This window comes from Amphiura filiformis, chromosome 9, assembly GCF_039555335.1.
Source record: "Amphiura filiformis chromosome 9, Afil_fr2py, whole genome shotgun sequence".
NCBI classification, from domain to species: domain Eukaryota; kingdom Metazoa; phylum Echinodermata; class Ophiuroidea; order Amphilepidida; family Amphiuridae; genus Amphiura; species Amphiura filiformis.
Genome location: NC_092636.1, coordinates 54,504,487 through 54,523,525, shown reverse-complemented (window position 1 = coordinate 54,523,525; position 19,039 = coordinate 54,504,487). Strand labels below are relative to the sequence as shown.

The 19,039-nt window shown below is 36.0% G+C and overlaps 1 protein-coding gene across 3 annotated transcripts in view; it reads left to right on the top strand.

Annotated features, from left to right (window-relative positions):
* LOC140161180 (proteolipid protein DM gamma-like) overlaps positions 1 to 19,039 on the top strand; it is a 170,156-nt gene that overhangs the window by 49,175 nt on the left and 101,942 nt on the right. The window contains exon 1 of one of the 3 annotated variants that reach the window (XM_072184627.1): positions 14,329 to 15,034. The exons of the other annotated variants lie outside the window; for them this stretch is intronic. Within the exon in view, the coding sequence (XP_072040728.1) occupies positions 14,758 to 15,034 (277 nt within the window). The 5' untranslated portion in view covers positions 14,329 to 14,757. Of the gene's footprint in view, positions 1 to 14,328; positions 15,035 to 19,039 lie in introns of those variants that run through there. 3 annotated transcript variants of the gene reach the window in all.

Here is a 19,039-nt window from a genome sequence, read left to right as displayed (position 1 = left end):
AATTTCGGCGAGCATCGACTTTCGACAATTTTATACACATTTCAGGAGAAAGGTAAATTTGTGTCAAAGGAAGTGATAATTGCCTGCTGGACATGCTGGATGATTAAGCGAAAGAAAGGCGGGATCCATTACAAAAATACCTGTTTTCTCGTTCTTATCCATTTGGTGATATGTTGAAGTGGGTGGGCCGTGGTCATTTGGTGTGAGATTCCTTATGAAAATGGGGATCAATTGACGAACACGTGCATGACGTATACTGTAATATGTGTGTGCGCCCCGGAAAGGAAATAAAAACTAAAAACCACAATGAAAGAAAAGCGACAATTGGCGTTAATTACATCACCTGGCCCAATTTTACCCGAAGGCTTTGTCAGTAATGAAATATCAAATGTCAAATTGTGCGCTAGATGGTGTGTTTCTATCGCTAACGATCCTGTAATTATACAGGAACTAACTCACCAGTGATGCCGATTTAATACAGATAACATGTTCGCCAAACACAAAGTCCCTAACGAAATTTACCACTAATACGAACCTGAAAATCGTCATTACTTGTGTACGGATTGTGCCTAAACATAACAACATCATTATTTTCGATTTCTGTTACAGATATGTTCAAAATTTCAATTTATTCTCCAAAGAACTTTAGTAACCAAGACTGGGCATAACTGGTTTTTTTTTGGCAATTTTCTTGATTTAAAACAAACGAACGCGAAAAAGATAAATTCACTGAGATTTTATCTTCAATATGGACATCGAGTGGAGTAGGGTTAATGTCATGGATTCGTCGTATTACATTGTCTACCAATTATGCTCGGTAAATCCTCCCTCGGAGAACGGGATTCACGCAAAAAAGTATGTTGTATTTTGCAATTATATCTTTTAAGGATACGTTGCATGGCTTTGCATTTTGGAATGAGTGAAATTGCACGTAGGCCTTTTAAAACTATTCAGGGTAGGTTTTATGGTTATTGCCGCGGAAATGGTCGCTATAGTATTAAATTAACCCAACACGCCATTTTTAGCCACCTAATAATATCTGTACAACGTCCATAAACAAAGCCATGGCTTTTTTTAGAGACATTATGTGGTACTCAGACGCTGCGTCAAGTGCATTTTCAAGCCAATTTGTACACACAGAGTACATTTTTTTATGTATGATCGTACGCCCGCAATATCCAATACTTATTGACGCATAATTCATGATTTGCCTTTCCTTCCTTAGGCCTATAGGCCTATACAATGTAGAAAAATTGTCAATTTTTGATTAAATTACAAAATCGAATCATCTGTTATAGATGAGCGTTAAAATACACCTATGATGCAACCCCTTTGTCTATGTAAATGTTCAAGGAGGCACATGTAGGCTAAGTCACTCTGATTTTAGTTGAATGCCCCTTCTATGTTTGTGCTATAGCATAATATAAAGTTAGAGCCAAAATTTATGATCTTTTTTAGTATATATTTGGTTAATTTCTGCCGAATTAAGTCCGATTTTTTGTCCAATTGAAGTCCGATTTTTACTATACAGACGTATATATCAGTTAAGTAATTATCAGTTACTAAAAGTATATAGTTTTCAGCTTTGATTTCATGCAGAGTACCCTTAATCCCGTAAGTTCCGCTAAGTTTGAGATAGCATATGCCTTGCAGTAACGTTTAGCTAATAACGATGAAGATTTGATTATAAACTATGACCTGGGCACACATTGCTCAAAATTGCAGAGCGTGTTCTATGCTCTGTCATCAATCGCTTCCTCTATTCTCCTGTGGGTGTGTGTGTGTCTGTGTGTCTGTCTCGGTCCCGTCCCCTTGCGATTTGTCCGGTTTTCATTAGACCCCCTTATGAACATATGGTATATGGCATACAGGCTATAAATAGGGTTAATGTCACACGTATCCACAGCCAAATAAAAGAAAATATCTCGCAGGCAAAAAGTCCAAAAGGTAGAAATACTATTGTTTAGAATAGCAACAGTAATGGTGTAATGAGGAGACGAGGAGGTACTTGAACCATTGACTTCAGAGTCTATGAATGAACGCAGGGATGAACGAGCACATGAACAGCGCCACCCTAATTTTCAGGCTGCACGAATCATGCAAATGCTTAAATACCTCTTAGAAATTCTACTCGAAGTTGGGAGGGAGGGGGTGGGCAACATTTTGAAACGATTAAGATATATCATTTTGTGATATTATGAACATTGATCAATCGCATATTTAAAAAAACAAAAACAAACTTGAATAACCATCTTGCTCTCAGGATACACCCACTTTTGTTTGACCTACATAATATGCATTACCGGAACTTATATATGCCCTATAATGTGACAGTGTCCCCCCTCCCAAATGCAGAAGGATTTGGTGTTGTGCGCACATAACCCATGTCTTAATGGTCTTTAAAGAAACGCATTTTTAAAGCAACAGTATAGACTTCACCATAGGCCTGGCCTACACCTTTTTACATTTTTTTATGACAAACTACTGAGATCTTGATGGTCTCTAAAGGAAATGTATTTAGAGCAGCCAGACGCTTTATAGGTGAGAAAATATCATTTTACGCAGTTGAGTATTTATAGGGGAATGTATCAGTGATAACCTTTTGGGATACGGGAAATAGTGCAGTATGACACTGCGCATGTAAAAATACATGTGTTTCGTTTGATAAGGAGATGCTTCCTTAGGAACATCCTATATGGCTGCCCTAAATTACAATGAATGGAGATTTTTTTCGAACTATTGATATCGCTAACCAAAGCGTTAGTTAATAACAGATTTGCTTGTGTTTTCGTGTTAAGATAATTATTAAGAAATGCAATTTCACGAATCGAATAATCATTATAAACTCATTCGAATAAAAGGTAATATTGTATTCTTTTTATGTGCTTGTTTATATTTTTTTATAATAATTTGTAATGTGTCATAGAAAACGAAGTCAAATGGTATTCAAGTAAGTTCAGGTCAATGGCAACACATGGAATTTTCTCCGCGTTCAAGGGGGTGAGCAAAGTGAAATGGGGAAGGGGGCAAAAAACTTGCCTAAAATGTGTCACTTTTTGCCCAAAATATATTACAATATTCTGTATTGTTTTTGTTCTGGCAGGGGTAAGGGGAGGGGGACATTCCCCTTGGCACAACCACTGGGTAACATGTTTGTTTTAACCTTAATTTTCATATAATTATACAGGTACCAGACGCGAGAGGAAAAGTAGTTTGACAACTTTTATACACAGTTCAGTATGAATTATTAGAACAGGTTTATATTACAAAGCAATATTTTATGTTAAATTGTGGATGTATAAGATTTTTTTCTTGAAAATTAATATAGAAATCCTATTGAAAATAAAATAAGGGTGTGACTTGAAAAAAAAAATCAAAGCACATTTCACCATCTCACCTGAGAATTTTTTTCCCGCGCGGACAAGATGTTATAAATTGTCAACTAGCAGACGACACCATGCTCCTATGAGCCTGTCACATCACCTTTAATGTGCCCATATTACACTAGCATCCTGATAACCTGATTTGATATGAGTTCATCATTTTTAGTACATTGCAAAAAAGTTAATTGCGAATGAGAATGTGATCTCATTCTCCTGTCTGTCACTTATAGCATGAAAAATCTTATCTACTTTTTCCATGCTGATAATGAGGAGTTGTTATGTATATTAAACTATCCCCAAATGAAAAGGTAAAACGAAAAAGGAAAAAAAAACAAGAAAGGAAGAAAGAACGGAAGAAAGAACAGAAAAACAATTGATCAAATTTCAACTATTTCGAATAAATAAATAAATAAATAAAAAAGTAAATATTTTCTTCTTGTAAATAATTAATGACCGATAGAAAATTGAACAATCTGCTGATATTGTCAAACTGGTTATTGAAACAACTTTTGACCAAAAGATTTCATGTCTCCCAAGTTCATTAACCAATTGACTCCTTCAATCAGTTGTTATATTCCCAGTCCGTCTGTTATACTGACTGTGGAGTGACCCAAAAACATGAACTTCATTATAGTAGATCAAAATAAGTATTTCCTCATCTTATCTAATCAATCCACTGTTCTACTTCAGAAAGATAAATAAATATATAAATTTACTTTTAGAATGCTCTAAACTTTGAAGATATATAAAAACAAATAGTGTGATTTGTGACCATTCGATTAAAAAAAAATCAAAAACCCATATAATGTTTTGCGCCTTGTTAAGATGTATAAAAAGACGCTGCCATTATAACCATGATAACAACATATCAAAAGAAAATGTGATAAGAAACTGAATCAGAAAAGCGGAAGTTACATTGGTTCGATCCCCCGAAAAGAGCAAAACTATACTGAAGTGTTCAATTTATTCAAATGAAGCCCCATTTTTCAGCCTACCCCCACCAGATATCAATTTTATTTCATTTGCGTGTTTTTATGTTGTCAATCCTTCCAGATGATTTCTGATCCATAAAACAAAATCTCACTGAAACAACCCTGGTGACTTCTTCTTTAGAATGAATGATTCTCTGCTCCGTTAATAATATAATTATTTTAATTGGCTATCCTGATGAACTTATTAAACAAATTGTCACAAATTTGAATTTCTGGCTGTTTCCTCAGACAACAGCAAATAAAAGGATCGGAAATAATAATTACTGTTTGCTATATCTATTCTATTTCCAAAATGTCGGAAATAAACCCATTTTAGTTTCACGGGGCTATCCCAGATATGTCAATCAATTCTGAGAGGTATTATACTCTCTATATAAATACGAAACAATCATTACACAATTTGACGTAGAGATAATGATATATCCTTATAATTGTTCCGTTTTATTCATATTTGCTTAAAGCTACAATGTACGGTATAAAATTTGTTATTTATTTTTTTCAATCCTGATTTTTTGGCATATTAATAATGTTTACACATGTCCCATCTTACACCTAAATGGAATCAGCCAAATTTGTTGTGCTTCAGTTCGACATAAAGTCATAATTATGACTTTATGTCCTCCCATAGAACTGCATGTTAAATGGCCAAATAACCAGTATAGGGTTTCTTTTACTTAAACTTATTATTTCAGCTCAAAATGGATAGAAACCATTCCCGACAATTATTACTAATACTAACTAGTATTATTTCAGCATTTTGAGTATAGAATAACAAAATTACAATTTGAAGGAAATCGTACATTAAGGCTTTAATCGTACACCATTAACATTTATAAAAATTTTGTTCTTGCATAATTTGGCTGAGTGTTTTGGGGTTTTTTTACATTTTTTTACGCAGGCTGTGTAGGAATTATTTTGGCTTCAATACACGCAAACACAGTTGCACAAAGAAAATCAATGATTGAATTTGTCAGAAAGTTTGAAATACAGTTCCTTTACAGATTACCATTGGGTTCTATTTCAATCCTATGTCACTCAATTTTGAATTGTCTGCAATCAAGAATTGGAATATGTCTATGGACCACAATTGCATCATCCCAATGGCATAGCCTCAATTAAACACTCATGGGCAACATTTGACCTCAAGTTGCCGAGTATGAGGTTTTGTACCCAAGTTTTCAAAGGTCATTCAATGAATGTACAAATGTATTGGGGTTTATGAACTGTGCCCCTGATAGATGAGCATGTTGTGGATCCTAGTGTATGTCAATGGAAATGTTATTGCATTGAGAGGAATGACAAGCCAGTATTACCACCAGCTTGTCCAGTTAACACATATCCGTCCAAAAGGAATTAAACCAGATTTTATGCGCTCTCACGTTCGTATAGATATTTAATTGTGATAAGTGATTTGTCTGTAGGTCGAAACTGGTCGAAAGGACCGTTCAATTTCTATTTCTCTTCCAATGTAAATAATGTAATGTAATACACGACACGACTTAAAGGAGTATTTCATGATTCTGGCATCCTCGTTTGCGAGTTATGCATGATTACTTAGTATGTTTATTACACTGCTCCTTAGACAATGTGTTGTAATTTCGGTCTGTAATTCAAATTTCATGATAATTTTGCTTAACGAATTATTCTGCAAGATTTTTTTTGTATATGAACATTATGTAGCCAGATGTTTCCAGTGGTATAATTTTTTTAAGTGTGGGGGATGATGCTGGGGATCACGAAATGCCCCTTTAATATGAAACTTTGGTTGACCCAATTTCATCTTAATCTACTGCTTTCATATTATTAACGAATTCTAGGGTTCGTTCATTGTTCGACTTTTGCCGAAATGAGAACAAATAGGATTCAAAATTGTTAATGTAAAATACTCTTATCACTGATGCAATTTAACTTTGATACTCTTATCACTGATTCTTTTTAGAAGAACAATATATAAATATAATGTTTTCTTGGGGAAACATTTGAGTCATTATAAATGGGTCTGATAACCATGGTAACTCAAGAACCACAAAAGCTATACTAAATATATTTCTATTGACTAAGTCCCATGATAACTCTGTCCAACGATCGAAAGCATATACATACAAGCAGTTCGTGCGTTGACATCCAAACCGGAATATTTCAACGCTTTGCTTATTAGGCCTACACCCAAAATTTCAGAAGATCTAGAACTGCCTATGACTATTTCTTATTCGAGAACTGACTACTGGCTTCCAGTCAAATTGTGTTCAAAATGTGTCCTGCTTGTGTACAAGTGCCTGATCAATGTAGCTTCCATTTACTTATACTGAACTCCTTCAGATTTGCATTCCGTCAGCTGCAGCAAACCTTCGCTCTGGACTCACTGAGGCTCATTCCTTCAAAAGATAAAGTTATTGTAATTGTAACCGGTAAGGGCTTGTGGGCATCGGGAGATTAATTTTGTTGGATATTATTGAATGTCACGTCCCAGAAATGCGCATTAGAAAACTCATGAACAGATAAGCACATTCAACTTACACGCTTTACGCCGTAAACTTATTGAATCATGTAATCGATCTAAAAATAGCGCCTTTTGGATCTGCCGGAAGAAGGGCTTTTCCTAGACTAGCTGGGGATACAATCGCAGCAAAAACTTAGCCTGCCCTCAAGTCTTAAAACCATAATTTCCAGTGTCGACAAGATGGGTTATAGACCTCGTAGTATGTTCACGCGGTATGTTCATCCTTAAGAATTACGGATATCAAATGAGAGCATTGCTACGAAAGCCCTCAACTTTCTAACGTTTTCCTTTTTTGAATAAGTGAACCAGGATTAAGCAGCTTCAGGGCTAACGAAACTTTTTTCAGCCTAGTCCCGGGGATGGGGACATGTGGCGTATAGCAAGTGTCTTGGTGTATGGTTAAAATGATTTCATTGTGATGGTGTGCCTCAGGATAGCGGGAGTTTGAAAGTTGAGTCACTAGGCCTATTGCAGGATCTGGTATAGGTGTGAGTTGAGATTACACTGCCTGAAAAGTTGCGTAACTTTGTGTTTGTAGTTGGTTTCCAACCCTGGTTTTCGACGAACATTGAATTATACAACATGCCTTTTCCCAGGCCATTGCGGACTCATAAACTGACCGGACGATATAGTTCATTCCTTAGTCGTTTGGACAATCCGGTGGAGCTTTATCTCCTCCGGACTCTTCTCCTAAATGAGAATTCACGAGATTCAAACATGGAATACCATAATTTGTTCCCTACAACTTCAACACGGGAACAGAATCGTGCGGGTACGGACCGCAACTGCAATAAAATTCGTCCACACAGTACAGTAAGCGTAAGATCATGGAGATCGTACGGTAATTATGGTGGCGTAGATGAAGAAGGATGGCCGTTTTACCATGGAAATTACAAAATGGCAAATTTATATTTGCAGACATTTGACATTTATGTGGAATATGTTTATGACGAACTTCCAAGATGAGGACTGTGCAGGACATGGAAAAACAAACATTTTAGGTGAGATGCTTTTATCAGTGGTCGAATTGCATTTTTAGAAATCAGAGCAGGTCCGTTGCCAGGGGGAAAGGAAAAGGGGTAGACGCATGCACCCTATAAATCGGCAAAAGGTCTTGTCTTGTCTTGTAGGTGTAGGCTACTGTCCCACGCCCCAAAGTCGGAGCTAAGTGGACTTGTTTGCATAGGCGGCGGATGTGGGTGGGGACACGGGGGTCTGGACACTTAAATTTTAAGGGGTCCATCCCAAAAAATCGTAATAGAAGAAAAATAAAGCAACAATGCCCTCTGCATTCCTTTTTAGCACGAAAAACACCAAGTTTTTGGCCCATATATAGGCCTAGGTATTTTCGCCCTTGCGCGCACTGGCCCGTAAAATAGCAAAACACACAGAGAGCAAAATTGACCAAAATTTTTCAAAACTTTAGATAATATGCCCCAAATCATGAACTTTCTGTGAAATTGGTCTAAGATATAGGCTAAAAAATTAATGTTAGAGGGGAAACAGGCCTGCTTTTGGCCAGAAGGAAGCTATGGGTCTGAATCAGAGGCGTTATTACTTTTTATTTGAATACTTATTATCAAGTTCACAAAAGGATAATAAGCGTTCAACTGAATTTTAAACACAGTAATTAGTATTGATTGAATGGTACTTGATATAATTTGGCAAGATTTTAAAACTGTCTTGAATTGATTAAAGGTTAATTCGCGAGGTTAATTGCATGATGAAACATTATCACTGATATTCATTAGTTGGTCAAGGAATTAAGGGAAAGAAAATCATCCTTGACCGGCGGGTTTTTTTGGTCTCTGGATGAGGATTGTTCAATTACCATTGAGATATCAACGAAGCACGTGACATCTTAGTGGATGTGTTCAAGGTTTCAAACTCACTTCTTTCATGTCTTTAGAGATATGCTTTATGAAGAACATTAATGATACAAGCGAATTTATCGGCAGACAACCACAAATTGTGGCTAACATTATCAAAAAACCATTTTTAGTATTTCAAGGTTAAGGATTGTTTTCGTTTTTTATACCTCTCCTAAGTCAAGAGAATAATAATTTGCGTTAATGCCTTGACTTTGACGAATACTGCGCAACGCTTCAGGTGAAGTTAAACGCAAAGGGTTGTGAGTGGGCGTATGGTGCATAAGGTCCGTTCATACTACGCTGCACTTGCGTTACGGTGCGTTATGTTCCCGATATATCGATTACTTTTTGCCACAACTCAACGCAGTTCGTCGCCTTAAGTTAAAATGTATAACTTTATTGTGAGACCGCAAATATGCAGTATTCTGCGGTACGATGCAGCGCGGCAACGCATCGCATCGCATCGCCATTGCAGCGTAGTATGAACGGACCTTTAGAATTGTCCTTTGACTTTGGCGGATACTAGAATAATATTGTGTGTATCATAATAATTAATAGTGAAATATGCTGCGTGATATGTTAGGATGAAGTTATACAGTAGTCAGGTACCTCACATTAATGACATAAGATACTAATTAGTTGCGTAACAAATCAGACTGGTAAACCAACCCTGGATACTTCAAAGCGATACTATAAGTGCCCCTCCAATTCATCATTTTCTATTTTTGTTTCAGCGGGTTGCTAAAAGGGTTCTTCGCTTGTGTGGAACCCTTCATGCTTCTTAAAGGAACCACTAAAGGTTTTAAGACACTCTGTGGAACCTTTGAAGGTTCTCTGTGCACGCTGTATAGAACCTTTAAGGGTTTCCCAAAGTGTTCCTGGATTTCCTGGAACCTCTTTTGAGGGTTCAAGAGCTAGGGTTTCATGGACAAAAAAGGTTCTAATAATATTGGTACCCTTTTTTCTAAGAATGTATTGTTGCTTTTAAAAATGTTAATTTATGTGCTTTTCTGCATAAACCTGCCAAACGATATCATGCACCATTACATAACAGGTGTCTACCTGTAAAAATGTATTCTATTTTTGTTTTCAAGTAGCAAAAATCAAGATGATGCTTGCAAAGGGATGGTGAAGACATGATAAGAAGTTAACAGGGTGCTTTAAATATTTAAATATCTACCACGTTATTTCATTCTAAATAATCATATGAATTTGATATCTTCAAAAATCTTCTGTAATCCAGGTTAGATGACTAATAATGGGAAATACATATTGGTCATTTCAATTTCACTTTATAAAAGTCATTACAGGACTAGGTTACCATATTACTGCACATAAAATGTCCTCATTATTATTATGCGCACTCATATGCGCACATTAATTCATCATAACTGTTAACTATATATTGTACGGTAGCATGAATAATGCCATGATTGCACTAAAATAATGTAATGCAAGACAAGGCACGACTTAATGTGCAACTTAGGTTTACCTATTTTATATCAAAGTAGTCATTTACCATTTAACATTTTAGTGAAATCTGTAGGGTTAGTTTGACTGCTGAAATGAGAATAATTTGTTAATACAACTTAATTATGATACTCTTATTAAATGATGTAATTAAAATTGCTCAGATGCTCTTATCCTTTTTAGAAGAAAAATACGTAATTTTTTTACGGTCATGACAAAAATAGATACAATTACGAAATTGGTCTAATAGAACCACAAAGCAATATTAAATTGTTACGTTACTTCTATCAACTAGGCCAAGTCTCCTAACTCTATTCACTAAGGAGCAAAATGGATATGTAAAGTTATAGATATAATTCCCCACCTATTTTTTGTTCAATTAGGCTGTTGTGGCATTTAAAATGCCATGTATGCGCTTTTTTGCATAAACTTGCACATCACCAAAACAATTCACCTTCTAATTTTAAAGTTTGTATTGTAAATTGCTTTTCAAGAAGCAAATATCAAGATGGTGATTACAAAGGGTTGACAAAGACGACGGAATAAGAAAATACAAAGTGCTTGAAATATTTTAAATATCATATTTTTCATTGTCAAAGACTCACATTTTGGTATCTAGCATATGCCGAAATGTCATGTAAACCAGGTTAGAGCATTAATAATGGGAAATACATATCTCAATTTAAAGACAGCCATTACATGCACTAGAATATCATACATTACAATATCTAGGACGCAGTTCCTTAACCCCAATATGCTATTACATTCAAAGAATGACCTTAAGATACGTTGGGTACAAAAACTCATGTTCCACAATCAGAGGTCACCATTTGAACATTGCTTGTTTAATGAGGGTCATGTGCTATGCCATTGGGTTTGCGATCATTATGGCTAATAGTAGGGATGCCATATTGCTGCACATAAAATGTCCTCATTTACATTATGCGCACATTCTTTCATCACTAACTTATTGGCATGAATAATGTTAAGGTGGCATGAATAATGCCAAGATGGCACTTCAAATTAATGGTTCCAAATGACTGAAGCTATAGCACTATAAGGATAGTTACCCTGAAGATGTGATTTGCACATATATGAAATGAAGGTGAAGGGTTCGTTACGCATCTTTGCTCCCTACGTCTCGTTATATGGACGGTGACGCAGTCACGAAATTACATTCTGCATAATGAATGTTCGGCCGACATACGTATTCATTATGGCGCTTGATTTTTCCCTTTAATAAAATCTCGCCGCACACTTGTGCACTCAAATTAATTTCATAATGCAGTGGCACAAACCAGTAGCGGATACTCAGGGATACATGAAATGGCTATAAATATTAAACCGACATTTATTTCTTATTCTTAAGATCTTGTTGTCAGAATTTACAGTAGAAAGGTGTTGTCAAAAATCAGATTTGATAAAGTCAAGCCCCATCCTGTCAGATAATATTCTAAAGCATTACCCTCCAATACGGGAAATATAATCATGAGAGTTTATTCTCAAAATCCAAACAATTTTGTTGGAGTTTTGTGTCATATATATGATGTACTAGATCCGATTGGCTTAATATATTTTCTGTATATACCTTCGTGAAAAAATAGTCTGATGGTACAATGTGAATTTCGCTGGTTCAAGGCTTTTGTTTGGGAAAGAAATTAATGTGAACGTATTGTATAATACGCAAATGTGATTCTTTATCGGACTTCAATTTCAATAGATAGGTTTTTTTTTTCTACACCTTTAAAACCCGTATTGTTGACGATCTGTACCTGAATGACTAATGTGAAAATGTGGTATTAAATGGCCTGAGATGCTAACGGTTGTTTTTCATGATGGATTGTTTCCCGATTTAAAGTGGGAGCAACAGCCAAGGTTAAGGTATATGTCTTCTTATAGTTAAGCACCTTTTGGGATAATACGGACATTGTAATCCCTCAAAGTGGTCATTTTAATGGTGGTATTTGGATTATTTTGCGCTGTGGGACATTCCTTTACTTTGATACTTACATATGGAGATGAGATGAGTCGTAATCGCGTATTGTCTGCTGGTGACTACTTTCGTATGTTGACAATTTCTAACATTAACTTAACATAAATCCAAGGTAATTTAAAAACAATGGTACGATTCTGGTAGTATTTAATTAGTTAGTAATTCTGGTAATACTAGCAAATTGTTTAATTTGAAATACTGACAAATGGTTAATAGCCTTGCTGGCGTAGAGTTGTCTGCTACTGACTACTTTCATAATATGCAAATAGTTACTATTGATCAAAGTAGTGACTATTGACACTTCTGGTAAAAGTAACACAAAATGTGAGATAATTATACAATGCTATTCTGGTTATAATTGAAATACTGACAACTTGTTAATAGGCTATTGCTGACGTAGAGTAGTCGTATGTCCTACCTGATGAATACTTTCATATGTTGATAATTCGGACAATAGGCATGATAGGTAACACAAAATGCGAGTTAATTAAGCAATTCTGGTAGTAACTGAAACAGACAAATTGTTAATGTCCAATTGCTGGCGTAGAGTAGTCCTAATGTCTGTTAGTGACTACTTATGAAAGTAGACACTCTTGACAATCAATTCTAACATTAATGTAATATAAAATGCGAGTTAATGAAACAATTGGTACGATTCTGCTTATAATTGAAACACTGATACATTATTAATAGAATTATTCTATTGTTGGTACAGGGTATTCCTAAATGTCTGCTAGTGCATGGCTACTTTCAGGTGTTGACAATAACATTAAGGTAATATCAAATGTGAGGCAACAAAATAATGCTACAATTCTGGTTATAATTATCGAAATACTGACAATTTGTTTTAACCTATTACTGACATACATGTAGAGTAGTTCTAATGTCTGATAATGACTACGTTCATGTGTTGACAATTCTGACATTAAAGTAACATAAAATGCGAGGTAATGAACTAATGCTGCAATTATGGTCATAATTGAAATGCTTAAAATATGTTGGGCCAGTGGCACATACCCTTCCTTCTATAGGGTATGTTCTTATGGTGAGTAGTCTGCTGATGACTACTTACATAGTGTTGACAATCCTGACATTAAGGTACTGAAACAATGTTACAATTTGGTGATAACTGAACTACTGACACATTGTTAGCCAATTGCTTGCGTAGAGTAGTCATAATGTCTGCTCTAATGGCTATTCTCAAATGTTGACAAATCTAACACGAAGATGGCTTGACGCTTTGAGATAATGAAATGATGCTACCAAGCTGGTCATAAATGCAATGCTGACAATTTAATATTCTCTTTGAGAATGCTAAATTGGAAGTGGTAGCTTTATTTTTATTGCTTCTTTCATTTAGAATAAATACATTTTGTGTAGAGGTTTCTGTTTTGAGCCAATGCATCAATTCATTGAGATATCACTTAATTATATTATACGATTAATCCATCTACAATGTGTAGTTATTGCAAATTTAAACAATTAGCTTACCAGCCATTCTAAAATTTAAATTGATCGGTCTTAATTGGTGCTGCATATTGTATGATAAAAATATTGATCGCATCAAGTATAAATGAGTACCCGTATTTGCAGACAGCAGACATGGGGCTGGTACGAGCATCACTTGGTTAAAAACCCCAGTCATAACTAGAGGCATATTATAAATGATTGAGCGAAATTGCATTTTCTTAATCACTCCACTACGTACCAAAATATTGGCACGCTTGTCAAATTGCGCATGCACTAAACGTTTTGTCGTCGTTTTTTCTTCCCGCATCAACATACTTAAGGGAATATAGCAATCTTCCTTTGCCCATTCATATTGGCTTCCAAGGTATTTGTATTGTCATATCTTGCCCCTATATATACTGGGCCCAGGTGTATAAAAGTAGGGGAAATACTAGACTGTAAGTGTATGTATATGCATGTTTTGGGTTTTCACAATATAATATAAAGACGTGTGGGTAAAAAAACACTGGAGCCTTAAGGGGAAAGTGCAAAAGGAGTGGTTATATACATGGAGTGAGTGAGTGACTCGACAAACAAGCCAGCGCTAGATGATGCACGAACGACGCCGCCAAACTGTTCAAAGATAAACTCCGCATCGTTAAAAGATAGATGAGATAGTCAGTGGTGGATTGCATAGTGGCCAGTGACGACGTGACTTCGTACCATACCGGTGTTCAGTATGATAGAGTATTAACAGGTCGGAAGCGTTGCAAACAGGATCTTATATTGTATCTTTATTATATATATGTATATATATATTTGGGGGTAAGAAGGTATGACGTAACAATGAGCAAGGACATCTTACCGTCGCATCCTCATTTATTTGTTCAACGCCCACTGTAGAATATCAGTAATCACCAGATTCAAGGGAAATGCACGACTTAGGACCTGAAATTATTGCACTGGAATATTGTGAATTGAAAAATAATCATCTTAATCAGGATTCAAGATTGATCAACACGCATCGGAACCGATTTTTATCCGCCGTGGTAGCGGACCAACAACCACACTGCCAACGCCGCCTCCATCTCCGCCAGAAATGTTTCTGGCACAACAGTTTGCTGCAGGGAGCGCATGGAGTCCGCTTACGAAGAGAAAACCACCGAAAAAGAATCGACCAGAGAGTGTTATATCAGTCATATATGGACCAGAATCTTCCAGGGTACAAAAGAAAAAACATCAGGATTGTAGACACTCTTGTGGGAAATACTGCCGTGTGGCGGACAATGGAAATAGTACTCCCCCAGTTGTACATAACTTGAGCACATATAGTCACATGGCGAGACAACTTAGTGGTAGCAGCTATGGAGAAGAAGGCAGGAAATACTTAGTGTTGTATCTCTGTGATATATCTCAGTCTCCTATTGTGGCAAAGTACAACCTTCTTGTGGCAATGTGATCCCTTATTGTGCTTTCTTACTGTGCCATGATGATATCTTGTTACAAAGTGATTCGTTATGCTGTGGCAACGTGGTTCATTGTTTGCAATGTGTACATCTGTGTGACATGCTGGCTCTTGGCTGTTATTTGTAGCAAGATAGCTATCGTGGCATATCGATCAAATGAATCAAAGGCCTTCTTAGAATCTTAGATGTGGCAGTCAACAAATCATTGTGACCTTGTTGCTATCCTGTTCTGTTACCTTCTGCCTGCTGTACCTTCTTTGTGATGTGGCAAATCATTTCTGTTATGCTAGAGGGATTATGATGCTGTGATGCATGAAGTCTCTGTCGAAAAGCATTGTGTCTGCCAAAGTTATTCATCACAAAACAGGCATTCTAGAATTTTGATACGAATGCCTCTTTTGAGCTTCTACATTGTATTATAAATGTTGCACTATGAAAATGTGATCATTATGCTTGTGGTGTTTATATTACCGTTCTTGCTACCCTATTACCTATGTAATGTGGTATATCATATCTGAGATGCTGAAGGAATCTCGTGAAGAGTGATGTCCTTGTGTTTGTCAAGATCGCGTCACAAAATAGGATTTCTTAAATATCTGAATATTAACGACTCCTTGCGTTTGTATTATAATTCATGTGACAAAGTGATACATTTTGCCCGTGGTACAGATATCTTATTAGTACATGGAAGATGTTGTGGAGTGACACATGTGATTTTGTCACATGGTGGCGTGCCCATGCAAATTCTCCTTTCTTATTTATCATCACGTGACACTTTTGATCACTAACTTTCTTTGGTGTCGTATTGTTGCCAAGGTGATGAAAAAATGGACCTGGCCTGCATTCGAGGGACGCCTTCTCCACCGCTACTTCCTTCTCATCTGCAGTCTCTACATAACGTAGGCCTAGCAGATATTTCGTTGCTGGAGGATAGGCATGTAGAGAAAAGGTTGTGACTGACCATTCTGTACCAGTTTGTTTGTGCAGCCAATGTATAATCATGCGATTTTAGGATCTGTGAAAATATATTCTCGTATTATCTACGAATTAATTTTTTTTAAACATTGAGATATTATATTTTGGCCCTCTGTTTTGGTCTGCACAATCCCCATATTCATATAGGTGGGTTCAACTTCGAGTGTTTTCTCGCTATTTATGAATGATGGACATGTGTGACACGTACTATGTCACTTTGACAATCGTTGTCAACAATACATGTCCACCTAAAAGTGTTTAATGTGTTTCAGAAAGAAAGTAAAGTGTGCTTAATGGAGATTTCCTTCCTTACATCAAGCCTTACCATTTTAAGTATCTCAATCTTTATCAGCCATCCATCCATCCATCTGTTGGCCGTGTTTTAAGCACTGGACGGATGGATGCTGGCTGGGATGTTTACTCTCATCAATTACCCATCTCCCTGCCCTTGTTGCTGATACTCCTCCTTATCGCCCCGCATCCTGCCGCCACATCTGCCTCCTCAATGCGGTATTTGATACTTGCCATATTCATGATGCAATCCTATTTCTCCATTACCTAAGTTATAGTGCCTTTACTTGTAAATTCATGGTGCCAAACTGTCCTGCATTTAATGTAGGTACTTACACACTGTTATACTTGACTCTCCATTCCATTGTTATAGGGGAGAGTGGGGTAAGTTGAGCCAGGGGGTAAGTTGATCCACCCCCTCTAGAAAGAAAATGAAAAACTTATCTTACTTTGCAGTTCCACTTATTTGTATATGACATACTAGAGGCTTCTCAAGTGTAATATGGAATCACTTGCACATATGGTAAGAAAGTGCCATTAGAAAGTTCATTTTTGGCACTTTTGTTGAACTTTTAGAAACAAACAATTTTTTTTCATGTTTCACCCAGAAAGAAAAAAGGCTAAAATGATAGCATTCTGGGTATTGAGGATGTGATATATGAACACTATTTTAGAAAACTATTTACAACTGTAACAAGTTTTAGTCAGACAGGAGGCTTGGTTGTTGACAAAAGGGTCACATGGGGTAAGTTGATCCAAAGGCCATGGGGCAAGTTGAACATAGGAAAAACCTGCAGAAATTTCCCCAATTTTTTTATTCAAAGTAAAATCTTGTCCGAAATTACTTGTATGCAATATTAATATCAAACTACTTTTATATTAAACTATTTTTCGAAATAAATACATGAAAATAACAATTTAGAAAAAAGGCAAAATTGAATTTCACAGCTATGGCATATACCTGTGCATTTCTATGGTGGCTCAACTTACCCCACGACTGGCTTTACCCCACCGTTGGGGTAAGTTGAGCCAATTTAAATAATTTTTGGCGTCTATGAGAAAGTGCAAAACATTGATTACAATTTTGTGTATCATAACCAAGTAAACATACATATCTTTCATTTGTAACACTGCATTTGGGTCCTGCTTTATTTATTTGTGCATAGTGAAAGGAAATGTAAAAAGTGGCTCAACTTACCCCACTCTCCCCTATACACGTTTATATACAGCTAGACTCCTTCTTTATAGTTTACCCTAGCCATTGCTAACTAGGTCAGCAAACCCATGAGTCGACCATGTTTACTAGTAGAGAGCTCCCAATTGTTCAGCTTTGGATCTCGCTGGTTTACCCCAGGAGTAGCTAGCTACCCATGGTTTTAAAGTGGAGTATTAACTATGGTTGTATCTGACAAACTCAGGTGGTTTGAAAGTGAAGTATTCTACATAATAGCATGTAATAGAGTGTAACATAAAATAGGACAAATTTTACACAACATGCACAAGGAAACTAGGGAGTACCTCAGTAGCTCTTGCAAGGGGAAACACATACAACGAGGAGTCTAGCTGTGAACGCTCATGACTATTGCTTTTGATGTTCTTTAAATATCGACGAACCTCTCTGCATTAAACCCCACACACCTCCTCTTCCTGTCTTTCATTTTCTTCATAGTCATTCATTGTTTAGCTTAGTATCTAAAGTATGACCTTTTGCTTTTGTTTTGTTTTTGTGTTCAATGATACCCTCCAGTAATAATTTTCTAAATAACATAATTCATAAGGAAACAAAGCAAGTTTCAACTTGAGCGATACTTAAATGACAGAATGTCGCGTAACATAATACTGTGGAAACATAGTACGTATAATAAGGTTGCTAGTTTGTTATTTTTTGTTAGGGTATCATTTTTCATATTAAAATCTTCACTGTTTTGTATAAAATATGAAAGTGTGGGTAAATGTTTTGCAATCAAAGTATATTTTACAGAAAGGCCAATCTGTTACTCAATATTTAATGTGTGTGGGTGAAATTAATTTGTTTCAATTGCAAATAGTAAGGTTGCTCCTCAAATATTTGCACCAATTCTAAGTCCTTTATAATTATAATTCAAATCACACAACCACGTGAAACGACAAAAGCTTACATAAATGATAGTAATCTTGATATGATTTTACTATAGCATTAGTATATTGCATGAGACAAAATATCATTTATACTGGCAATACGTTGCACAGGTTGTAATGCACCTACAAATTTCAATTTCGAAAATGGATTGTACGTTTTTAATCAGACTTTCCATCAGGCATTACACTCTATGCAACCAAATTGGATTTATGACATAATATAATGTACATGTAAAGCCTGATGTGGAGGCAAGAACATTTAACATGTTTAAAATGCCCAAGGATCAATGCAAAATGCCAACAATGATTAAACGCATAATACTTTGTCTTTGAAATTCGATAGACGATCATTACATGAGTCTTGAGTTACATTGATAGTATATTTTTTGTTTAGAGGGAAATATAATGTTTTGTTAAAAACATTTTATAATTATTATGATTACATGCACTTGGGAGGCTTTTGTTTCAAAACTGTCTCTACAAAGAAATCAGAGCTTTATATTTGCAAGACATTTTCTAAGGAACTGCTTA